Source organism: Fusarium subglutinans (assembly GCF_013396075.1).
Source record: "Fusarium subglutinans strain NRRL 66333 chromosome Unknown NRRL66333_c0000107, whole genome shotgun sequence".
Taxonomy (NCBI): Eukaryota; Fungi; Ascomycota; class Sordariomycetes; order Hypocreales; family Nectriaceae; genus Fusarium; species Fusarium subglutinans.
Window position 1 is genome coordinate 140,609 of NW_023502170.1, and position 24,142 is coordinate 164,750.

Below are 24,142 nucleotides of genomic sequence, written 5' to 3' on the forward strand. Positions count from 1 at the left end.
ATGTTTGGAGGAACTGGCTAAGGGGGTTTTGTTTGAGATTTGGTGAGCTTGGTGAGATACCCTGTCTGTCAGTTACGCGAGACGTCTCATATCTCGGACATGTAAGCGCTTTGGGCGATTGAGCGAGGGCATTGCGAAACTGTTTAGAGAAACAACTACAAACAACTTGGCGTTTCGATATAAGGTTGTTTATAACTATAAGTGATGAATACGGGTTTAATTGTATCTATTTTAGAGCATTTTCGACCATGTAAAGTCAATCGTAGATTGTAATTAATCCTCAAAACTCAATCGACAGAGATGATCTCACAGCCTTGGCATTTGAAGAAATGAAGTGATTGGTGGAAATTGATGCGCACAGGGGTTCAGTGCCGGATGTAACAGGTGAGTGGAGATGATCCCAGCGCCAGAAGAAACGGAACGGAACAAGTTCAGACGAACGGAAGAATTACCACAGAATACGGATAATCAGATCTCCTATTTACATCTGATCCCCCCTAGACGTTGGCTTTATCGAAATTGCGGATAAAATCATAGTAAAACTTGGCCATGTTCATCTGCTCGCTCATCAAAAGCCGTTCGTTGACGCCGTGGATGTTGGAGAAGGACTTGAGGCTGCCAGGACTCCACCTGTAGATGTTTTTGGAGAGATCTGATTGGGGGTTAGTGACAAGTGAAATACCCTGGACTTCAGAGACTTACTGAGATAATGGCGAGTGTCGGTATTGCCTGTCATGGCTCCTGGAGCTGCGACTACCGTCTTTGCCTCGAGGGCGAATGAATGACGAACTGTTCCTGCAAAAATATCCCAGATTGGACCTGTTGTTGGTGATTGAGGCGTTATGTAAGACCTTTTCTTTACTGCGATTGTCAAAGTTCCCTTGTGCTTTTGCTGCCAGAGATCTTCGTCCTTGTTGCATTGACGGGAGAGACTATTAGCAGCAAGGTACTCATCATAGTCTGCATCATCCTCAAAAGCCTCAACTTGAAGTTTGTGACCCTCAGCAATATCCTTGATCAACCCCACGATTCGATGCTGAATGCTCCCGATGCTATCCTGCGGCGCATACCGATGATTAACGCCAAGCGTCACAAACTCTGGCAACGCGTTGATCTTCTGACCTCCGGAAATAACATCAATTGCCTGTGATGTCTGAACCATGTACTGCATATCGCGCGACAGCTTCGTCAAAAACTTTGCAACGCCTTGGAGATCCCCGCCATCAACGAGCTTAGTGAGATCGGGGAAGACATGGGGCGAATGCTCGGCGAAACAAGCGAGGCATTGATGAATGGCTCCGTTCTTGGCGATCTCGGGCTTGAAGGGGTTGTGTTCCAGGGTAGTGACAATCTCAGCCATTATGCCAATCGCTGTATGCGGTGTTGGCACTGAACTGTGGCCCCCGACAACACTGACATTGAACCAAACATCCAGATAACCTTTTTCATAAACAGCTGGTAGTGCGTATAAAACATCCCCCATCTTCTGCAGCCCAGCACCGCCTTCATCAAGAATAGCAGCAATCCCATGCTTTCCATACCTCTCCTCCAAGTGTTTCGAGATATGGCCTGCACCACGATGACCAGAGCATTCTTCATCGAACCCAAAAGCTAGGATAACGGTTCGTCGGGGTTTATAAGTCTTTTGGGATAACAGCGCTTCTAGGGCAGACATCTCCGCCGTGATAGCTGATTTGTCGTCCGAGGCGCCGCGGCCCCAGAGATAGCCGTCTGTTTCGTTGTAGAACGCGTCGAAGGGCGGGTGGACCCATTCGTGGAGTGTTCCGGCGGCTACGGGGACGACGTCTTGATGGCCTGCTAGGAGGATTGGCTGGAGAGATGGGTCGGAGCCTTGGAGGGTATAGACGAGGCCGAATTTGTTGACTTTTTCGGGGGTGATGTGTTTATGTCTGAATTTTGTTAGAATTACTATTCGGGCTGTAATTGAATTTACTTACACAGTAGGATATGCCTTCTTGAGCATCTTTGGAATGTCGTTGAATGGCTTCCATCTGTCATCTGTATCTAAATCTCCCATATCATCAAAGCAGATTGAAGGGATGCGGACAAGGGATTGATGTTTCTTGATCATCGTTTGGAGAGCCTTCTTGCTGGAGAATAAATCATGCGAGCTTTCAAGGCCATCGTCGGAGGGGTCCAGCAGAGCGGGAAGATGGCATTTCGGATTAGTGTCTGCGGTGCCAGCAACGTTGATCTTATCATTAAGACGATGCTGCGCATCATGCGAAAATGCAATAGCACGAGCCACGAAAACCGTGGAGACAATATCAGTGAATCTCATGTTGATGTCGTGTAATTGAGCTTGACAATCAGGTCATGAGTAACAATGAACATGGCGTCAGAGCATGCAACCTTATACTTTATCTACACGAAAGAGTTTCTTGGCACTTTATCATCAACTATTCCCAACACAGGTACCAAGAAACGAGTTTCGTCAGCTCACCTCGAGAGCTGAACAAGTCGTTCGCATCCGGCAAAACAAGGTTCAGACCCCGCAACCAGCCTGCAACAATCGCGTGATGATCGAGTCTGGAATGATGACGAGAGTTAAAAATCTCTTTCGGATTAGACGGCCGAATGTCTCGGCCATGTCTTGGCGATGGTATTTCCCGACCAAGTGCATGTTTGGACCGAGGCATTGAAAAGAATGAATGTGAATGATTAATAAAAATACATCTTTTTTAATTACATAAGAAACAATTTGGTCTGTAATCTATACACTGATTTTCTTGCGCGTTGCGCCTAATCCTTCTTCTCCTGATCCCCTGGCTCCTCGTTCTTCTTCACCTGTTGGATGAGCGTGACGCCTGCTAACTCACTAGCGCCGTCATGGACCTGCTTCGTCCAGAACGGATCTCTCTCCATCACCAAAACTGACTTGCGTCGCTCGCGGTGCGCTTCCCGTACAGCTAGTCCAGACTGCTGTTTCTTCGTCTCCAGCTCTTCAAGATACTTGACACGGTTTGCATATCGCTGGTTATAATCGTGTCGAATGCGCTCGGAGCCGATTTGCTGAAGAATGAAGCGGACCAGAGATCGAAGGAGGAGGAGAACGTGTTCGCTGATAAAGACAGTAACTGGAAGAGTCGCCCAGCTTCCCATTGAATTGCCGACTTTGTCGACACTGAAAAGATGGACAATTGCGGCTGTGCAGATACTTCCGAGCCAGGTTAACGCTTCGAGGGAGTAGATCCAAGGGCCGATTCCGTCTGAGCGAACTGGGGCGGGACGTTGATGCTCCAGTGAGATCTTTGCGAAATCAGATCGTAGCTCAATCCAGTTATTGATGAGAAAGCCCATTGGGATAATTGGCCAGACTGGAGAGAATAAAGCGAGGTATCCGAATTGAAGAACGATTTCTGCAATGTCATCCTGGACGTTGTACTTTGGAAGAATCGCCTCGTTTCGAACACGTGATAAGAAAGTTGTTTCTTCAGGATCATCCTTCACCACCGCAAGAAGCATATCGCCCTTTGATCGTGCTCTACGATAATCTCGATACCAATTCGAGAATTTATGCTTCAGCATCGGGACAATGTTCTCTTCGAAGAAACCTGATAGTTGACCTGTGACGGTGAGTGCAATGACTTCGTTTCTCAACCTATCAGCATCAAGATGAAACGGCTGATGAACGAATTTCTTGCCGACGCTCGCGAATGCAGCTGATAAGAAATTCTCAAGTTTGGGTACGACGGTCCCGCCGAAGGGGATGTAGATAAATGCTGTGAGGAAAATGGGGAGGTAGTTGGTGAACATGTTGAGGACAAAGACTTTTTGCGTAAGTGACATTTCGTGCAGATCGGCGGTGCGGTGGTTTTCGAATTCGGTCATCCATTCGGCTGCGTCTTCGAGGGCGGAGGTGATGTAAGGGAGAGATACAGCTAGGAGAATTGTCGGAAGATATTCCTGCTCATGTTAGACAATCTACAAGTTTGCAAGTGAGAATAGTGACCTACCAAGTAATCCTTATACGGCCCGGCATACGTCTCCGAGATCAAAATCTCAATAGTAAACACCGCAATAATCGTAATCCCCAGCGCCAAAAACGCCACTATCAAGAACGGAATCTGCAATAATTGCCTCACGACCTTCTTCCACCTAGGAAAGTAGTAATGCTTCCGCCCGCCTTCGTCAACATACTCATAGTCATACTTGAACTGCGGTCTGTTAACCTTGACATGCTGAATACCCTTGACGTTCCAGCGCAGACTGAGGTCAATCTCCTGAATCTTCCAGTACTCGAGGAACACGGTGCACCACACGCTGGTGAGAATGCCATAGGCGAGGGAGTACCGTGGAAGCCAGAGCCATGCAATGACGCCTGTTACGGCGGGGAAGGTGAGGAAGAGAAGATAAGCTTGGATGAAAGCAAAGTAAAAAGCGACCTGGCATTGTAAGCACAAATTCGTAGAAGGGAGTGAGAGGGTGTACCTTTGAGCCGTGGAGGTTGCGAATCTGGTCGATGTCCTCGTTGGATAAGAAAAACTTTCTGCTCAGATACTTGAGCAAAGACTGATTGACCTTGGAATTATGAATAGGAAATATCGCCTTGACGTTCTCCCATTTTCCTGTTCCGGGGGTGATGCCTGCACCACCAAGATCCTTGGACCAATTCACGATATGGTAAACCGAGAGGATATCCTCTGCCTCATAAGCTCCATCAACGACTGTGGTTTTATCACCGCCAGGGTGATTCGGCGTGATGCCGTATAGCCAGTCCTTGACCCTGCTGTCTCTGTTAACAAAGTCCTGTCCGAGTTGTCGGGCTTACTTGCCTGGACTTGTAGACAGCGTTGCCGAGGAGTTCGCGTGGTGCTTTTGCGAATACAAGAAGGGACTGTTCATAGCCCGCTCTGACTTCAACGTCGAAGCCAGTTTCTTCCAGATCCGCCACTAGGGTCTTGAACTCTTTAATAGCCGTATCATGATCTACCAGAATCAGCATCATCTCATACTCACACCCCATCGCTCAAAACTCACCCGTCTCGCCGAAATCGTACAAAACGACATACTTGTCGTTGTACGTCGTCTTATCCTCAAACCCCATACTCGGCATCTTCCAGCCTATGAGATCCCTGTTCTTGTCCCGTCTGGCGTCGCGGTCTAGTCAAGCAATACCCCTTGCGCGACGGAACATACCAAGAAACGAAACAGATAGAGAAACTACGGAGTACAACAGCGCTATTCAGGCTGTGTAAAGAAGTGAAAGAATTGTTTGATGCAGGAATAGTGAAAGGAGACACGTTTGGGGCGCTCCAATACACGTCAGCTGGGTCCACTTGGCCAAGAGTGTTGAGCCGGATTGGGCGGCTAAGTCGGCACGAGGAATCTTGGTGTTTTTGGCCCTTGGCGATAAAGTTTTTGTAGGTGATTTGCACTGCCTCGCTGACGATGGAGTGTGTAATCTTAGGGGTCTGAGATTCATTGGTTCTTGCGTATTCAGATCGGATCTACAGGAGCCGTGAGGCTGGATGTTTCGGTAATGAAACAATGGCTGTGATTTTCGTATTGATAATTTCGGGTTCTGTGCATCTTAATTATCGTCGTCATCTTGCAACTTGGCGTCATCTGCCAAGGAGGTCGTGGAGGTGCTATCTTATCGCTGATAAGATACCCAGCTGCCGCATGCGAAAGATGAAAACAATTGCGATTCGAAACCTGAGTAAGGCGAAGAATTCTTATGCCTTTGGTGTCTCCATATTGGTGTTGAGGAGTGACTGACTTATATGTAAGCGAGGTTATTTGAGATGCATGGTAGCTGAGCATGAGCGGTATTCCTGACAGAGATAAAGCTCAAACTCCGATAGAACTTGAACATCTTGAAACTATGCTCCAATGAGAGCTTGGTCAACAGAAATTTCCTCTCAATCCGGTAGATCGGTAGTCCTTAGCTCTGTAGATCCCACCGGTGTTCAAGTCGCAAGGTCGCGTTAGGCTGCCTTTGTCCCGGCAGATCAACGGCGGACCTCATTCAGTCACTTATTTAAGCTGCGCCATGGATTGCGCAACTGACAGTGTTAGATGAAATGAATAATCAGAGGATATTAATTCGTTTTCTAGGCGCAGATACATGCTTATATATGTTGATATGCCTGAAGCCCTGGACCCCGAGTCCGAATCCAAATGGATGCACCTCCAAGATCCAATGAAAAGAGGGGAGTGATGGGATGCAAGAAGCTGTGGCCCAGAGTCATATCACAAGATGGAAGCATATGCCTCACAAATTCCAATCAATCAGATCATATTTACTTGCTTGCTTTCAAGTAATGGAAATTGCCGAGGCGAGACCATGTTCGTCACTTCCATCCAATCCCCCAAAGGTCACACGATGGCACACGAGCAGCTGAACACCAACAAGACAAACATAAACATCTTGCGATGTCATCGTGCGGAAACTAAGCATTTCAACGTATCGGGACGAATCGTTTACATGCTCAAACGTGATGATGGTTGCCAGTCACGGTATGCGGTTCAAAAGTGTACATACATATAACGAGACTTGTGGCAGAATGAGATGTTGTCGCAGAGCCATTTACACTGTGATGATGAGGGGTCTCTAGATTGTCGTCCAACGTTACCATTTCGACCCCGCGATGGTTCAACATGACGTTGGTCAGCATCATTTTATCCCAAGGTATGGGAGGGATGACGACACGAGACGAGAGCTGGAGTTATATGAAGCTGCCATCCCAGCACTGTACTGTCGCTTCAGACTTGAACTAAACACCAAGAGACTTGTAAAACATATCACAATACAGCAAGACAAAAACATCATGCCAGAGAGAAGACCTTCACACCCAAAGGCCCCGACTGGTCTTAATGATGAGACGGCCGAGGAGGTGCACGATATCATGCACCAGGCCGAGATGGAAGAGCAAAAGGTATGTCGCTGTAATTGAATGAATGCATATACTAATGAGTTATAGATGCATGGAAAAGATGCGCTGTGTCAGGATGATGTTGGACCAAGTGAGGGAGGAGAACAAAAACAGCAGTCGGCGATGGGCAAGGTTAAAGAGGCGCTGAATCTGGGTAAATAAATGTCGCGACACCACCAAGGTACCTGACGATGGGAATGCCTTCTTATGTCGGCGTTGATACCAAATTGTTACATCAATTGATCTTGAGTTATTTATTGACAACGCGGAATTGATTACTCAATTGAAAGGGTATAGAACAAAACACTAGGGTATCTTGACATTATCATCCTCCACCATCATCAGCATCACATCAATCAGCGCATCACATCCCAAGAACAAGACACGCCGAAAGCAAAACAATAATCGCCAAAACCATTCCACTCGGGGTATTCAAACCCGTCGCGCCATCCTCATCCACTGGCTTCCCATCAGCAGCGCTGACCTTCTCACCACTAGGATACCGAATATTAACAACCGCCTCGCCCTTCAACTCATCCGGCACGCCCATCGTATGCGGACACTTGGCCTGGTTCTCCGCCGGATAATCCAACTCACACGTCTCGTCGTGTCCAAGCGTACATATCGAGTCGAGGATGTTGTAAAGAACGTAATTAGCGCCGACCCAGGTACTCTCGTTCCGATCGAGGCACGACGTTAGAAAGTTCATGCTATTCGCTGCGCTAAGCGGTAACTTGCTCTTTTTCGTGTGTATTAAATCAGAGCACTTGGAAGCGTCGACGTTGGAGTATGTCATCTCGACGGGACCGCCAGCCGTGGGCTTGTCGGTGGCCGAGTAGCCCGTGTAGAGGTAATTCCACGCATCGTAGCTGACGTCGTAGGCGCCTTGGGATTGATCGACGCGGAGGAGGTGCACGGTGCGGTCTTGGTACGTGAGCGCGATGCAGATGTTGTTGCAGTCGACGGAATACGGCCAGTAGGCGATGCGATTCGTGTTGACCTGGTGACGATATTAGCCTTGGTTGGTGCAAGTGATGGAGTAATGAATGTCGCGTACTTTGCACCCGAGGACGCCAATTGACGAGGAGTAACTATCATGCGGCGTCGCCCAAACCGTGCCGCCGTCTGATTTGCGCGCGGAGGATAGAGAGATGAGGGAGTGGACGAGCAGCGACAGCCGCAGCATTTTTTGAGGGAGTGAACACGCCTGACGTAGGGCGGCACGGATTAAGAGGAATGAGTGATTGAAGGCATTTTCTTTTGCGACAGCCACGCGAGGAGAACGGGGGGAGTACAGTACAATTAGGGGTCTGGGGGGAGAGAATTGGCCCTGATCTTTACTGTATTGAGATTAAGCATTGATTACGGGCATGGCGTTAGGCTTGTTTGGGGATGATATGGCGAGAGGGGACAGGGGTTGGAATGAGTTGTTTTTTCCTTGATCTCGGCACTTCGGGAGTTGATTGAGCGGTAGCTATTTACGATGTGCATGTTGCGAAGGCTTACTCAGCTAGAATAATTATCGTGAAGAATATGTAGGTGAAAAATAGAGCGTCGGCGAAATGTCTCGATTGATTAATCACTGACAATGCAATATTAAAGAGTGCTGACTTTGCCAAAAACACAAACGATCCTTTGAACCAAACCGCCCACGGACCAACCGGAGGCTCCCTCCACAAAACACCCCGTATCTCGCATCATGATCCCCCATTCAAGCCCACCTCCACAAAATACCCCTCCTGGCAGGGCTGAGCTACAGAAACCCGACTAATACGCGTTGACGTCGACGCCGCAGAAATGCTGTTTTAGTCTCGGGACATGATCCCTCGTTTAGACCGTGTTCTTGATGCCAAGATGGGGGCCATTTCGGATTTCTGCCTATATAAACCTGGAGACAACTACCTCAAATATTGTTCCTGTTCCAAGCATCGCAGTTCACAATGACTCGTCTCTATAATCTCATCGTGTTTCTTCTCCCTTCTGTTCTTGCTGGCTCTGTGCCCAAGACTTGCAAGGCGTACCCTGGGTCTTCAGACTGGCCTTCTCACAGAGCTTGGTCTCGTCTGAATGATACTTTAGACGGAAGACTCTTTGCGCCTGTTCCTCCTGGGGCTGTTTGCCATAAGGGCTGGCCGTCTTATGACAAAGATACTTGCCCTAAGATCGCTGAGGCCTGGAAGCATTATGATCTTCATACGCAGGATCCTGTCTCGCTTATTTATGATCAGTATTCGAACTGGACGTGTCTTCCGGACCAGAGTTATCCATGTAGCGGAAGTGGATATCCTGCTTATGTTGTTAATGTTACTAAGGCGGAGGATATTAAGATTGGAGTCGACTTTGGTAAGTACTTCATGATTCAACAAGAGCTCTTGCTAATGAACGATAGCGCGGAAGAACAACATCAGACTCGTCGTCAAGAACACAGGTCATGACTACATGGGTCGCTCCATTGCCCCCGGTTCGCTTTCCCTCTGGACGCACCATCTCAAAGACATGACCTACCATGAAGGCTCCTTCAAGCTATACAAGTCCAAGACTGTCATCACCGGCGACGCTGTCACTGCCGGCGCAGGAACCCAGATGTATGATCTCTACACCATGCTGGATAATTATGGCCGCGTAGTTGTTGGCGGGGGCGGAAAGACTGTCGGCCTCGGAGGCTATGTCACCGGCGGCGGTCATTCTCTACTATCAACTAAGCATGGCCTTGCAGTGGACCAAGTCCTCCAGATGACGATGGTTACACCATCTGGAAAGATCCTGACCATCAATGAAGATAACTATCCCGATCTCTTCTGGGCAATGCGAGGAGTAAGTCTCTTGCCAATTAACTACCCATTTATACCACCCATTCATGCTAGTCATTCATACTAACAATATAGGGCGGCGGTTCAACTTTCGGCGTCCTCACATCCATCACCATGAAAGTCTACAAAACCCCCAAAATCACCGCATCCGCCTTCACAGTCGGAACGTCCGCAGCCGCACCCTTCAAATACGATCTCCTCACCTACATCCTCTCCCAGTTCCCCTCTTTATCCGACGCCGGTCTTTCAGGCTATACAAACCTCAGCCCCCAAACACCCAACCCCGCCGGCGGGCCCGACGAAGTAGCCGGGATCCAAGGTGTCTTTGCGGCACAGGACGTCAACGACCCAGAGTACATTCTCAAGTTGTTCAAGCCGATTAATGATACTATCCAGAAGCGGTGGCCGGGGGCTGTACAGTTTAGTGCTACGAAGGAAGAGTATGGCTCGTTTTTGGAGTGGTACGATGTTTACTTTGATCAGGGTGCTGCGGGGGTGACGCTGTATCTTGCTTCGAGATTGTTGGGTAAGGAGGCACTAGGTGATGGGAAGGAGTTTAGGGGGGCGTTGGAGGAGAGTTTGGATGCTGCTGGGGGGTTGACAGTTCATTTGATAGCTGGGAAGGGTGTGAGGGATGCGAAGCCCAGAGGAGGGAGTGCAGCTGTCAACCCGGGATGGAGGAAGAGTTATGTTCACGCGAGTAAGTTCAATGATCTTGACGAGTCAGTTTGGAACTTACTAACAATTCCATCAGTTTCTGGAGAGGCCTTTGAGCCTTTCAACAAGACTTCTAAAGCTGAGGCCGTCAAGACGCTGAATAGATCCATGGAGCCATTCCGCAAACTATCTCCCAACACAGGTGCTTATATCAATGAGGTAAGATTTTCTGTACTACTAGATTGAATGCTTGTTTAACATGCACTAGGCTCTGCCTTTCGAGCCAGACTGGCAGCATGCCTTTTGGGGCAAGAACTACGAGAGACTTCTATCGATCAAGAGAAATGTTGATCCTGACGACGTTCTATGGTGCGTTCCTTGTGTTGGGAGCGAAACTTGGGCACAGAAGGACAATGGTCATCTCTGTCAGGTCAAATGAGTCGGCGGTAGGAAATATTTGCAACTGCTGCAAACGCGGTGGAGTTGAGATGGTACTGATGAATTAGATATATGACTAGGATAGTTTGACATGTTACGAACCAGAGCTTGACAGCTTGGTACGTAGGGAAATGATAGTTTTCAATCCTACATCTCTCTCCCAAAGTTTTCTGTCAATGGTGCCCGCTGAATCATTTCCTCGTGATGAGAATGAACTGAGACGTCCGTTGAGAAGAGCTTGAATTGTGACTTTTCCTCTCAGTCCACTCATCCAGGGTATTTTCCAGTTTGACGGACCCTACGGATAGATATCTCGTCGAATATATGCGCCTTCTTCGCTTGGATTACAGTCTCGTCTATGAGTACAGATTGATGTCACAAGCCAACACTCCATGAGGCCTCTTTCGGGTTCATGCCTGCTTAGTCACCAGTAAGCGACGAGAAGGATTCACATGCATTTGACCGCTCAACCGACATTGATCATTTCTCTCCTCACTGGTCCCTTGATACAGCGATCATGGCAACCATAGATACGGAATTTGACAGAGAATTCAGGTTTCTGAAGTACCTTGACGATGCTGATGAATGCCAAGACTCGATAAACGTCAAGCGCTCGGCCTATTGGTGCTACTGCGGACCTCTCCTCGACCCTCCAGGGCCATCATTACCCGTTAATTTCTACGACTTTGAGGCCCAAGTCTTTACAGACTCTATTCGCTCCAAGCTCATTCCTTTTCTCGGCTATATCAACAATCTTCTTGTCGACAAGGGGTTCAAAGATTACTTTCTTACAATACGCGCTACGACACCTACTCATGAGTTTGACCAACCAAGATGGCACACAGATGAACTCTTCTTCACCACAGACGTACTCCCCGGAACACGACTAGGTCTTAAATCACAGCACCAAAAACATCATAAAAACACTGGAACGGACTGGAAGATCTGCACTACCCTTTTCGGCCCCTCAACGCTCTTCATACCCGCATCACATCAACCTTCAGCGCGCAAAGCACAAGAAGCGGCTCGTGGCTCAGCGAGCACAGAGCATGAGTGTGTGTCAATTCGCTGTGTTGGCTGTGCAGCTGCAGCAGATGCTGTGCGCGATGAACTAGCAACAGTACTTGAACCTTTTGGCGCAGAGACAGCAGGAATAGGTGAATGCACGGTGTTCAGAGTTGGCAGGGAGTATGGAGCAGTACACTCAGAGCCTTGTATGAGTGAGGGAGATAGTGGAAGGGTTTTTATTAATGTTGTGCCAGGGACGGAGGATGAGTTGAAAGTGTTGATGCGAAAATGGGGCATGCAGTTCCCCAGACAGTGGTGGGTTGGAGGAAGATGAATGCGAGACAGCTAATGTATTTTCGCTTCTTGATACGCTTTCATTTTACTTGGTCTTGTTGAGGGTCGGAGATTGTTGGTCTCATGGTCAACACGTGTCTCGTCGCATTGAGGCTTCACAGCATGGGCTCGGGTAGAACTGCAGGGTAGCACGGACACATGACAATTAAAGTTGACTGAACCAGCCTCTGTGTCTCGGTTCTCACGTTGCAAGTTTGGTATCTCGTAAAATATCTTGTCGGATAATGTCTTGATGCAGAATTGCTTCAATGGCTGGGGTGATACAGAGAGGTTGAGGTGAGTAGGAACCAATTCCGCTGCAACTGAGTCAATGTAACCTGAGGTCCTCTTCAGCACCTTAATTGTAACATCTCCACGATCAACGGGATTAATGTTTGTCTAGGTTTAATTAACAGGATGTCTGTCTGTTTGTCTAATCCGTACAGAGAATTGCCTTACGAGCCTCACAGATACCCATAAGCTAATGCGGCTCTACCGTTTCATGTTAAAAGCGCTCTCGGGATCGTTAGGTCCCTAACCGCCCCGCCATCTCCCGACCATCTCGGCCGAGCACAAGATCACCAATCCCTCTACACCAAAACTGTCAATTGACAACTGCGCTTACAATGGTGTAACACCCTTCAATCCAGCCCCGTTCATTTCCCTCCATCCAACTCGTTGATCTCAATCAAACCTTCAACGACAACCTTTTCCCGCACCAACGGCGCACACCAGATCCAATTTGTGGCTTGCATCTACAGGGTGACATTTCGTCAAAGCTTACGGGAAAAGGACGACGTGGCGCTGCACGCCGTTTTTTTTTCTTCTCACAGCGGGTACAGCATCATTCGTGTACCGTTAATTCCCAACCTGTATCTGCTCTGTCAAGACAAACACGGGCTCCGAGGTGCCAATGTCTCGGGACGCGTTTAATTCAGGGAGCTAGCTTGCCCTTTTGTGCGCTGTTTCAAAACAGACATCAACTCAAGATCGGCGGGATCTGGAAATAACAAAACCCCGTATTCACTTGCGTTACGACGGTGCATGGGGGGATAGCTAATCTCATAATGGCAAGGCGCTAACTCCCACTGCGGAGCTGACGTGACCCCTAATAAGGGAACAGCGCATGAGGGAGTCTCGTAATTATCACCTCTGTAGGTTAAAAACAACCCTTGAGCTGAAAGATTGACAAAGGGCGCTTTATGCTTACCCACAAAGATATTTAATATTCTTATCCTTTGTCTCGTTTATTTCTCCTCTTTTTTTTGTTTTCCACGTCATCTCACGAACCCGCTTGTGATTTATTTCGCTGACCTGGCGCTACACGAGGCCCCCCTCCCTCCTCGAGATTAGCGCCAGGCACAGATCATCCAAGACAAGGCCCCTTAGCTCTGCATGTTGCATCTGCAGTAGTTTTATATAGAAACAGTACCAACGCAAAAATTCCCGCCATCTCCATTTTTAGTTCTTCCAACCTCTCTTCCTCAGTTTCAATTCCCATCTTCTTTTTCGTTATAATTGTTTCGTTTCCCCGGTCACTCACTACGCCGGGTTAACAAATTCCCATCTTATTCCCTTCCCCTGTTCATTTTTCCTTTTATTTCTCTAACCCCGATTAAAAACGTCTCAATTGATTTGGTGAGATGTTGTCCGCTCTTTTCCTCGCCATCGCCGCCCCCGCGTTGGCTCGCGCCGCTGCTGCTCCTGTAGAAGATGGCCTAGTTCGCTTTCCCCTCAAGGTTTCCACCGGCGCGCCCGTTGTAAAAGGCGTCACCAAGCGCCAGAACGAAGTCGCGCTTGAGAGCCAGCAGAACGGTTTCTTCTACAGCATTGACGTTGAGCTCGGTACGCCGGGGCAGAAAGTCACCGTCAATCTGGACACGGGCTCTGCAGAGCTCTGGGTCAACCCTGTGTGCTCAAAGGCGCAGCAGCCCGCGTTTTGCGAATCTTTTGGTCATTTTGGCGAGAGTAGCACTTATGTTAACCTTAACACCACCGGCGGTGTTGTCTACGGCACTGGGTATGCGTATTGGAACTATGGCTACGACCACGTTGTCGTTGGATGTGAGACAGCATTCCTCGCTGAGACATGATCTTTTTGCTGACGGGATTAGCTGCGAATATTCGTAACCAGGTTTTCGGTGTCGCATACGATAGTTCTTTCACCAGTGTCGGCATCATGGGCGCTGCGCCTGATCTGAACGGTTGGGATGCGCCATACCCCCTCGTGATTGACAGCATGGTCAAACAGGGCCTTATCAAGAGTCGCGCACTGAGTCTCGACATTCGCACCCTCGATAGCGATCGCGGCGCCGTTATCTTCGGTGGTCTCGACACCAAGAAATACACCGGTCACCTCGAGAAGCGCCCCATCATCCCCGCCGAGTCCTCCCCCGATGGTCTCACCCGGTAAGCTCCCCCGCGCTCAATCGACACGAGCGCCCGTCTAACAATCACAGTTACTGGGTTCACCTCGACGGCATCAGCCTCATCCAAGACGACGGCTCCGAAGATGCAGTCTTCTCCCAGACAAACGGCCAACCCGTCCTCCTCGACAGCGGATACACCGTCAGCGCCCTCCCCGGCGCCATCTTCAACAAGATCGTCGCAGCGTTCCCCACCGCCCAGCGAACCCCCGGCGCCTACGTCGACGTCGACTGCTCCGTCGCCGATCTCAAGGGCACCGTCGACTTCAAGTTCGGCAACACCGTCATCAAGGTCCCCTACGCAGACTTCATCTGGCATAACGACGACCGCTGCGTTCTCGGTGTTTTCCAGGACGATGAGTTCCCCGTTCTCGGCGACACTTTCCTCCGCGCTGCCTACGTCGTGTACGATTGGGATAACAGGAATGTCTGGCTCGCTAACAACGAGGACTGCGGTACTAACCTCGTCGCTATCGGTACTGGTCCCAATGCCGTGCCTGACTTGGTTGGCGAGTGTGGCTCTGACTCTACCACCACTTCTGGAGCTCCCACTTCCACCGAGACCGCGTCTGAGTCTGTCACCGAGTCTGTTTCTTCCGCTGTGACGACCGCCGATACTACGCTTTCCTTCTCTACTGCTCGTTACTCCAACACTACTTTCACAACCTCTAAGCCCGGATCAACCTCGACTGGCGGATCTAACAACACTTATGTTCTCCCTACTACTTCCGCTCCCTCTACAACCATCACTTCCACCGTCACAACCAGCAAGGTCTACACGGTCACCGCCTGCCCTCCCAGCGTCACCGACTGCCCTGTCGGCCATGTCACCACCGAGATCATCACCTCTCTCACAACATACTGCCCCGGCTCCGAGGCTACAGGCGTTGCTCCTCAGCCCACCAAGGGTCCCGTCAAGTCGACCCTCACATCAACCCGCGTGTACACCATCACATCCTGCCCCGGCTCCGGCTCCTGCAACAAGGGCGACGTCACCACCGAGATTGTGCACAACACGCAGATCATCAACCCCGAGCAGCCTACTGGCGTGTACACCATCCCCGAGGCTATCCACTGCGGCTTTGGAAACTTTGGCTGCAAGGAGGCTACCACCAAGGGATACCGCACCGTCACCATCACATCGGTCGTCAAGGCGCCCAAGCCCACTCCTGTTCCTGGCTACTGCACCACCTGCGGACCTCCTGGTTCCAACCACCACAACAACGGTACTTTCACAGGCCACTACACCAAGCCTGGCTATGAGCAACCCACCAAGGGCCACGCCACACAGGACTACCCTGAGCCTACGGGCACCGCTTCCAAGCCTACCGGCGGTAACCCTCTTGAGGAGCTTAACACCTACAAGCCCACTCACGTCTACACCCAACCTCCCAACACCGTCGCCACCGTCGTCAAGCCAACAGGCACACCCGTCGACTCAACACCCTCGGAGCCAACGGGCACCAGCCCTGCGATCGTCAACGGCGCGAGCGCGTGGAACTTCCCAGCGCTTGCGGCGTTCATGGTCGGCGCTTTTGTCGCAGCTCTGTAAAAGGAGATAATGGATGAGGCATTTAATACTTATTTAATTTGGTGAAGCGTAGATACTTTTTGCGATGGTAGATATGGGATGACATTTTCCCCTTTTATTTTGTATCTGCTTCTAGAAGCGTATTATTCTTAGATTGGATATTTACATCGATTGGATGTATTTATACGACATTGACTTTTTATGACTGCCTTGATTGAATTGGTGATGTAGCGTCTGATTAGGACACCCTCTTGTGAGTTGTATGTGATGCACTTGGATTGGATGAATTGATCAAGGTGGGTTGAAGATGCGAGTCCAACACGCCAACAACTCCTCCAAAACTGTCGGCTTGCATTCATCCGACCATGACCGCCGTATTTATCTGAACTGTCCAGGATGCGCATCCTTCATCGAACCATATTCTAATTTTATTTCATTTTCTCTTTGCCTCCATCATACCCAACGTCCTCAAGATGGCCAGTCTCTTCATCAAAACCAGCATCGCAACCATCGCCATTCTGGCAATTTTCTTCCAGATCTATCTCAAAGAAGCAATATGGCTTGGTTTCGGCATAAACAGAACCATCCAACCCCTCAGTGAATTCCCCTATCAATGCCGTAAAATCGTGCATCATCGGCTGGAGGCTTGCGAGGACATGTACTTGTCCCAATCTACGCGCCAATTGTTCCTCGCGTGCTCAGATCCTATTGCGCGAAAACAATGGCAACCAAATTATGTTGACTTCTCAGCAAATTATATTAGACTGTGATTAATTGTGCATGTAGTTTTGGGTATCGCAATATTTCGGGTCGATCAGAGCGTGACGCTATCGTTGCGCTGGATATCGATAAGCCGACTGATAACGGCCTTGAGTTCCGTACCCTAATAACACCCAGTTTCGAAGGCACTGCTGGTGATGGACTTGTCAACCTCGCTGGTTTCTCAGGCGTCGAACAGGAAAATGGCGATATTGATTTATTCCTCGTCAACTTGCGACCTGCGATTGACGCAGACGGGAAATTGGCAGATCAATATGTTCATGGTGGAAACTCAACTATCGAGCACTTTGTTACCGGTCCCCAAGCGACGGAGATGAAGCATGTTCGGACATATGCTCAACATGGAATTACCACTCCAAACCGTGTTGCAGCACTGGGTGATGGGTCTTTTTACATCAGCAATGATCACGGTCCTCATAAATTCGGCTGGGTAATTATTTTCACGCCTATTTTATGGCTTGTACTAACAAACCAGCGGCATCATTTGTCCATGATTTTAGGCTTCTCCGACGTGACATTCTGCGATACTCAAACCTGCAAGACCGTTGCACCCAATCTGCAATTCCCAAACGGTCTCGTTATAAAAGACAATATCCTCTACCTCCCCGACTCCATAACAGGTCGTCTATACATCTACCGCATCCTTCCTAACAGAGACCTCGAAAAGATTGATGAAGTTAATCTAGGCTATGGTGTTGATAATGCATCAATCGATGAGAATGGCGATATCTGGATCGCTGCGTTTCCTATCGGCGTTGAGATCTTCAAGGCGTACGATGATCCGTACAATGCTCATCCGCCTAGTACTGTATTGAGAGTTAGGAAGGTTGAGGGGGAGTATGTTGTTGAAAAAGTGCTTGAGGATGCGAAGGGGGAGGTTTTGCCGGCTGCTACGACGGTTGTGCATGATACCAAGACTGGAAGGCTTTTCCTGAGCAGTAAGTTGAATGGTCGCCTGCCAGTGTCATTGCTAATTCTCGCAGGCGTTATTTCGCCGTTTATTGCTGTTTGCAAACCAAAGTTGTAGACATAAACTGTTGTCTTTCTTCAACTTCTGGGACGTAAGTACGATGTGATGATTTGATTAGTTGGTAGTCTATATTAAAATCTCATAAAAACATGACAAACTAGGATCCATTATTTTTTCCATTCCAAAACTCCTTCTATCCAGTCCAAGAATGCACCATCTCCACGAATCTCTCGACCTGTGCTCCCTCCGTCGCCCATGTTGTAAGCAATCTAATAACAGCCTCATCATCACCACACTTCTCCCAAACATAGAAACTAAAACTCTCCTTCAGCACCTTGATCAAACTTAACGGCAGCACCGCAAAAACCTGATTTGTCTCCGTCGCAGCATATACTGAAAATCCTCCCTGTGCTATACCGCTCGATAACGACTCAGCAGCCAGATTCGCCTTGCGCGCCAGTTCAAAGTACAGATCGTCTTCGAATAGCTCTGCGAACTGTGCGCCGATGACACGGCCTTTTGCGAGGAGGGAGCCGTGCTGCTTGACGTAGAATTCGAACTCGGAGGAGAGGCGGGCGTCTTTTACGACCACTGCTTCGCCGAGAAGGGCGCCGTTTTTAGTGCCGCCTATCCAGAATATGTCTGTGAGTTCGAGGATGTCGGAGAGGGTCATGTCGTTTGCTTTTGAGGCGAGGGCGGTGCCGATCCGAGCGCCGTCGAGGAAGAGAATGAGACTATTCTTTTCGCAGACTTGCTTTATAGCTGCGAGTTCGGCACGATTGTATATGGTTCCGATCTCGGTTGCGTTGGATATATACACCAGTCGAGGTTTCGCCATGTGAGGAAAATGCCAATTATCATCTAGCGCACGCTCGATCGTCGCAGGCGTGAGCTTTCCATTCTGTGGCGTGACGTTGATGATTTTATGACCGCTGGCTTCTACCGCGCCTGTCTCTCTCGTCACGATGTGGCCGGAGCTAGCAGCGATGACAGCTTCGTGGGGTCGGAGACATGCGGCGATGGAGATGGCATTGGCTGATGTCCCGCTCGGTACGAAGAATATGCCAACGTCGTCGCGGCCGAGATGGCGACGGATTCGCTGCCGTGCAAGATCGCAGTACGTGTCGCCTCCGTAGCCGGTTTCTTGGGTCGTGTTGCTGGCGATCAACGCTTTGAGAAGAGCGGGATGTGCACCCTCGCTATAATCGTCCATGAAACTATAGCGAGGAATGGAGGTTGGTATCTGAGATGGCATTTTGACGAATGAATTGGAAATGGTGGTTGTGATGGTGCTGTAGTTACTAATTCTGGCATTTCTATATAGATGATTTCATCCCCACTCGATGATCCACAGATGAATCACAGAATCAAGGTGTTAGTAACTGGCGTGTTAGTCAAACCCTCGTGGTGGGTCGTTTACTCAACAATCCATTACGCTTCCCGAAACTTTACCAAGCCCAATTGCGCTAATAGTGCCGTCCTCACACGTTTATCGCATCATGTGAGGAGTTTAAAGATAACGAGAACCGGCCCGGTTGGTGGGATCATGGGGACATTGATATCGTATTCGCGGCGTCGAGAGAAAAATCGATGAAGCTTCGATAAGTCTCCACAGTCGAGGAGTCGAGCGGTTTCGGGTACGTGAGGATCTTTTGATACTTTGGCTTCAGCGGCATTCCCGTCGCTGTGACATCGCTGGCTTGGTCCCAGAGCTCGGGATACTTTTCGAAGAATGCGGGGTCGATCTTGTAGTAGCCCGCGCCCTTGTCCATGTTTAATTTGTTAAACGCAGCGCGAGCATACGCAGGCGATGAGAATAACGTTGAGATGTCTGGTGCGGGAAGCATGGCGATTGTGTTTTCGCTCTCAGATGTTGTGGACGACATGGTGTTGATGAGGTCTGTCACACGCACGTAGACTGTTATCTGCGGGGCACCTAGGACGAGATCCGACATGAGCGCCTCAACGACGTAGCCAGTCACAGCGTCGCAGAAGATCTGGTCGATGTGGGGATTTGCAGAGTGTAGCTGGATTAAACGATCGCGAATCGTAGCAAAGGGAATCCAATCGATGATGCCGGGGTGAGGGTTCTCGAGCTGTGCTGTTGTAGGCCGGTATCGGGGATGGAGCTTGTTGAAGGTTGCGGAGGACGGGTAGAGTTGCCAGGCGGTGAGTTCGATGATGTGGTAGAAGCGGGTTTTGGCGTACCATGCCATTACGTCTGGACGGGTCATGCTGTTGAACATGGACAAGACCATGAGGACTGGTTGGTAGACACTGGATATGTTAGGAAGCTTTAAGATGTTACGAGGGGGCTGTATACCTCTGGACAGGATTATGACCTTCTGGAACGAATCCAAGAGTATTGAGCTTATTCTTGAGCATTCGCTGGAGTAATTGAATGTGATCCGAGAATGGCGAATTGGTAAAAGAGTAATCTTTCCCTAGGACCAGACTCGACTCGGCTGTTGCGTTGATGGCGGTTAGATAAGGCTGCATTCCCATTTGATACTCATGACTCCAGATATTTGGGATCTGAGAGTAAAACGGGCTTGTCCCGGAAGTGTTGATAAGCTCTGACGAGATACCATTATCTGTTGATGCTTCAATCAATCGTTGTTAGCTTGAGCACATAAAATGAGTCCTGATACTCACCAGTCACGCTGGATGATGAAAACGGCGCATCAAAGTCCAGAATCGACGGATCGAACGCATCCATATCAATCGACTGCAACGCAGACTCTTCAACAATCTGCTCATAATTTCCAGTCTTCCCATTCGCCCGTTCATCTCTGTCTATCTCACCGTCTCGATGCCGCTCATCCCTTTCACCACTCGCAGTATCATCAAGCGTCTTAGCCACGGAGTCACTCAACAACTGCACCGACGCCATCATCCTCGACATCTTGGTCTGCACATCGATCAACTGCTGCCTCAGCATTTTATTCTCCTTCTGAAGCGCTTCTACACGCTCACTGTCAGATCGCTGATCCGCGTTCACGCGGATCTTTAGCTCGCGGATACATTCTGCTTGTCTGCGACGAAATGCTCGTTGCGATAAGCGATTGCGGAGTTTTCTAACGTTTTTGTTAGGGAAGATGGAGAGGTGCGGGGGTAAAGAGGAGATGTACTTTCGTTCTTGTTCGGTTAGAGTGGTGTTCTTTTCGTCTGGGTGAGGTGAGTCCATGATGATCTTGTCTCGGTGTGCAGATGCTCAGCTTGACAGGGCTTGGATCTGGAGCGAAGCCGGGACCGGCATTTGAGAGTCGGAGGTGGAGAGGGGCTGGAGGGGCTTCTTCATAAGTTCATTGGAGGTTAATGCTTGGAGCGGCCTTTTGCGGTTAGGAACGGTGAGTTTGGGCCGGTTTCTCCACTGAAGTTTTTAGGTTTGGGGAATAATAAGCCACTGATAGTAGCCATGATTCTGTATCATGATTCGTCCTCAACTTGAGGCAACAAAGAAGCTAGGCTTGTAAAATAATGCCATATACTTGGGACAACTGTCAATGCATGTACCGATATGTAAAGTTGGAGTCGCTGGCTCTAACAAATATTTCATCAGTTAGGGCACGGCGTAGAAGCCGAGAAGAGGCGAGAGGTATATGTCGAGTCTGTTGTGTGAGCTGGAGGTGTTTAATTGGGAGATGGGATTCGTTGACTTACTTTCTGACAACTGCCTTCTCTTCATCATCCTGCGCCAAGAATCTAACACAAACACGAACATGGTTCTTCCAGTACGAGCCCCAATTTTGTACAGAATACCTTCTTATTTTCCGCCTAAATAAGATCTTAAGACGCTTGTCTCGATATCTTCATTAATGCCCAGGAGCCTCCAAAAGATTTCGGGATATGGTCATCTAAAGTCTCGCTCATGTGAACAAAGTCGCATGGCTATAGCGCTTACTTTTGGAGGGTTTCGTATGCAGCTATTTGTAGATCCCGAGCGTAGATTCGTCAAAAGCCCTCAATTGGCTATTCCAGCATCCAAAAGCGGGCTTACCATCAGAAGAGCGGCCGCCGAGTTACATCGATATGCGGTAAATCAGCAGTCAGAAATTAGTCAGCTTGAGAAGTGCAAAATCATAATCACAAAACACAAACAAGGAGAACCTCAAGTTATGTTTCTTTGATGCTGAGCGAAAATGTGGCTATTGAACCTTTCGCTGGTCCGAGTGGCAACTCTAGGTATCCTTGCCGTTTGCCTGCACTTCATCATCATGACCATACTCCGACCATCCTTCTCAGAGCTACGGCATCTTCCAGGACCGACAGTGAGTCTTCCCTCACTTAATATGTACTAGATGCTTGTAATGTCTTGAGTATACTAACTTGACAAGAACCACCATTTCTTAGTCGGCCATGCCTTGCGCATTCTGCGTGGATCCGGACCAAATGAGCTCTATCTCCAGTGGATGCGGCGTTGGCCGAATGCACCGTTTATACGATGTCTTTCCTGGCTTAACTCAGAGGTTCTCCTCGTTAACAACATAGAAGCTTGTCACGAAGTCCTCCAGACGAATGCTTACCGCTTCGCGAAACCTGGGTTCTTCCATACGCTTGTCGGAGAGTTTCTGGGCGTCGGTCTGCTTTTCAGCGTTGGTGACCAGCACAAGCGGTTGAGGCGCATTACTGCAGGCAAGACCCTTTTTTCCCTTCATGCATCATGATCATGAATACTAATTGTTATAGGACCTCTATCTCGCCCGAGTATTCGGAAGCTATTTCCGACGTTCGTGTCGTACTCTCGCAAGTTGAACAGCGATATTGAAGCTGCGATCCAACAAAGCAGTAACGGCGTCTTGGAAAGTTCGTATACACCGAGTGAATTTACCTCTTTGTCAAGAGCTGACAATGCTATTTTAGTCGATGACTTGTTTACAAGGGTGACACTTGACATCATCGGTGTCTCGCTTGTTGGCAAAGAACTTCGAGACTTTAGCTCAAAGACCTCGCCTTTATCATTTGAGCAATGCTACAATGGTATCTTGGCACAGCCACTTGCTGGTCAGATCATAAGCTTCATCAACCCCTTCATCCCACTGCGTTGGCTACCTGTATCCGCAAATCTGAACTTTATCAAGGCCAAATCCGCTCTCAAGGGCATGATGACAGAACTAATTGAGCAGCGGACATCTGAGGTAGCAAAAGCCAAGGAGTTGGGTACAGACAGTGGACTATCGGATGATTTGTTGACGAGGATGATCGAAGCAAGTTCTGTTGAGAACCAGAAATTGTCTCGAGATGAGTTGATCGACATAGTGCGTAACTACCCCGACATCTATCCATATATCACTGACCAGAGTCGCAGACCATGCAGGTCATCGCGGCAGGACACGAGACTACAGCTAGTGCCCTTCTCTGGACAACCTACGCCCTTTCCAAAGTTGAGAAATCACAGGAACGTTTAAGGACTGAGATACTTACTCTCAGTGCTGATGACATGACTGCCAAGTCGATAGACGAACTGCCGTACCTCGATAACGTCATTCGAGAAGCTCTACGCGTGTACTCCCCTACTCTAATGATACCATGGGAAGCACTTGAGGATATCGAGATAGCAGGCGTCAGCATCCCAAAAGGGACAACTGTCCAGCTCGTTCCAGCAATGACGCAGCTGAACCCCGAGATCTGGGGTCCCGATGTAGAAGCCTTCAATCCTGATCGATGGGAACGTCTTTCTGGTGATGCTTTGAGCCCATATGCTATGGAGACCTTCTCGAACGGGCCTCGTATGTGTCCCGGAAAATCGTTGGCTTTGCTGAATATGAAAGTTTTGTTGGTTGGGTTGATTAGAGACTTTAAGATCGAGAGTATTGGAGATCATGAGGTGGAGTTCAGAAACCCGAGCTTGACATTGAAGTCCAAGAGGCCACTTCGATTTAAGGTGCAACGTGCTGCTGAAGGGGCTTGATGTTGTTGCGGGCTAGAAATGGTCGAGGGAAGTTCTGACGGTGGTGAGACAGTGAGGCGAGGGTAGCGAGTAACAGAATGGACAACACAATATTGACTCTCAAAATGTTAAGCAAAATGATAACCTCTTTAAGCGTTTCAGGAAGTCATGCTAAACTTAGAAGCTGAAAACACCAAGTCAGCGACACACGACAATTCCCCGGCCAACTCCAAACAGACCACTACCAAATTAAGCATCAATTCTCAAGCTTATATGCGGGCCAGACCGCCTTGGCGAATGCTTATGCCAAAGCTTGTTGGCAAACGCCAATATTCTCAGCACTAATGTCGGACCATCAGAAGTCCCATCAGCACTAAAGGTTCAGCTCGAAATATGAAGC

General features: G+C 49.0%; 10 protein-coding genes across 10 annotated transcripts; 5 read left to right on the forward strand and 5 right to left on the reverse strand.

Moving 5' to 3' along the window:
- Positions 1 to 497: 497 nt before the first annotated feature.
- FSUBG_8067 (CPS1-Gly-X carboxypeptidase YSCS precursor) lies at positions 498 to 2,302 on the reverse strand (the record flags this gene model as incomplete). Its single annotated transcript, XM_036686437.1, has 3 exons — positions 498 to 652; positions 703 to 1,910; positions 1,959 to 2,302. The coding sequence occupies 3 exons, from the start codon at positions 2,300 to 2,302 to the stop codon at positions 498 to 500; spliced, it is 1,707 nt and encodes a 568-aa protein (XP_036536470.1).
- Positions 2,303 to 2,763: 461 nt separating this feature from the next.
- On the reverse strand, positions 2,764 to 5,077 carry FSUBG_8068 (IST2; the record flags this gene model as incomplete). The annotated part of the gene is made up of 5 exons (XM_036686438.1): positions 2,764 to 3,927; positions 3,978 to 4,406; positions 4,453 to 4,740; positions 4,793 to 4,950; positions 5,002 to 5,077. 5 exons carry the CDS (start codon positions 5,075 to 5,077, stop codon positions 2,764 to 2,766), a joined length of 2,115 nt encoding a protein of 704 aa, XP_036536471.1.
- A 1,717-nt stretch (positions 5,078 to 6,794) lies between these two features.
- On the forward strand, positions 6,795 to 7,061 carry FSUBG_8069 (uncharacterized protein; the record flags this gene model as incomplete). Its single annotated transcript, XM_036686439.1, has 2 exons — positions 6,795 to 6,902; positions 6,948 to 7,061. The coding sequence occupies 2 exons, from the start codon at positions 6,795 to 6,797 to the stop codon at positions 7,059 to 7,061; spliced, it is 222 nt and encodes a 73-aa protein (XP_036536472.1).
- A 202-nt stretch (positions 7,062 to 7,263) lies between these two features.
- FSUBG_8070 (uncharacterized protein) lies at positions 7,264 to 8,085 on the reverse strand (the record flags this gene model as incomplete). The annotated part of the gene is made up of 2 exons (XM_036686441.1): positions 7,264 to 7,899; positions 7,957 to 8,085. 2 exons carry the CDS (start codon positions 8,083 to 8,085, stop codon positions 7,264 to 7,266), a joined length of 765 nt encoding a protein of 254 aa, XP_036536473.1.
- A 754-nt stretch (positions 8,086 to 8,839) lies between these two features.
- On the forward strand, positions 8,840 to 12,146 carry FSUBG_8071 (isoamyl alcohol oxidase; the record flags this gene model as incomplete). Its single annotated transcript, XM_036686442.1, has 6 exons — positions 8,840 to 9,242; positions 9,289 to 9,713; positions 9,785 to 10,409; positions 10,464 to 10,585; positions 10,635 to 10,735; positions 11,360 to 12,146. 6 exons carry the CDS (start codon positions 8,840 to 8,842, stop codon positions 12,144 to 12,146), a joined length of 2,463 nt encoding a protein of 820 aa, XP_036536474.1.
- Positions 12,147 to 13,788: 1,642 nt separating this feature from the next.
- On the forward strand, positions 13,789 to 16,123 carry FSUBG_8072 (aspartic-type signal peptidase; the record flags this gene model as incomplete). Its single annotated transcript, XM_036686443.1, has 3 exons — positions 13,789 to 14,209; positions 14,260 to 14,554; positions 14,605 to 16,123. The coding sequence occupies 3 exons, from the start codon at positions 13,789 to 13,791 to the stop codon at positions 16,121 to 16,123; spliced, it is 2,235 nt and encodes a 744-aa protein (XP_036536475.1).
- A 452-nt stretch (positions 16,124 to 16,575) lies between these two features.
- FSUBG_8073 (serum paraoxonase arylesterase) lies at positions 16,576 to 17,909 on the forward strand (the record flags this gene model as incomplete). The annotated part of the gene is made up of 3 exons (XM_036686444.1): positions 16,576 to 16,760; positions 16,889 to 17,820; positions 17,866 to 17,909. 3 exons carry the CDS (start codon positions 16,576 to 16,578, stop codon positions 17,907 to 17,909), a joined length of 1,161 nt encoding a protein of 386 aa, XP_036536476.1.
- A 136-nt stretch (positions 17,910 to 18,045) lies between these two features.
- On the reverse strand, positions 18,046 to 19,107 carry FSUBG_8074 (threonine aldolase; the record flags this gene model as incomplete). The annotated part of the gene is made up of 1 exon (XM_036686445.1): positions 18,046 to 19,107. The coding sequence occupies one exon, from the start codon at positions 19,105 to 19,107 to the stop codon at positions 18,046 to 18,048; it is 1,062 nt and encodes a 353-aa protein (XP_036536477.1).
- A 289-nt stretch (positions 19,108 to 19,396) lies between these two features.
- Positions 19,397 to 21,039, reverse strand: FSUBG_8075 (uncharacterized protein; the record flags this gene model as incomplete). The annotated part of the gene is made up of 3 exons (XM_036686446.1): positions 19,397 to 20,129; positions 20,176 to 20,446; positions 20,508 to 21,039. The coding sequence occupies 3 exons, from the start codon at positions 21,037 to 21,039 to the stop codon at positions 19,397 to 19,399; spliced, it is 1,536 nt and encodes a 511-aa protein (XP_036536478.1).
- Positions 21,040 to 22,069: 1,030 nt separating this feature from the next.
- Positions 22,070 to 23,763, forward strand: FSUBG_8076 (aat family amino acid transporter; the record flags this gene model as incomplete). Its single annotated transcript, XM_036686447.1, has 4 exons — positions 22,070 to 22,123; positions 22,190 to 22,433; positions 22,542 to 23,110; positions 23,161 to 23,763. 4 exons carry the CDS (start codon positions 22,070 to 22,072, stop codon positions 23,761 to 23,763), a joined length of 1,470 nt encoding a protein of 489 aa, XP_036536479.1.
- Between the last annotated feature and the right edge of the window lie 379 nt (positions 23,764 to 24,142).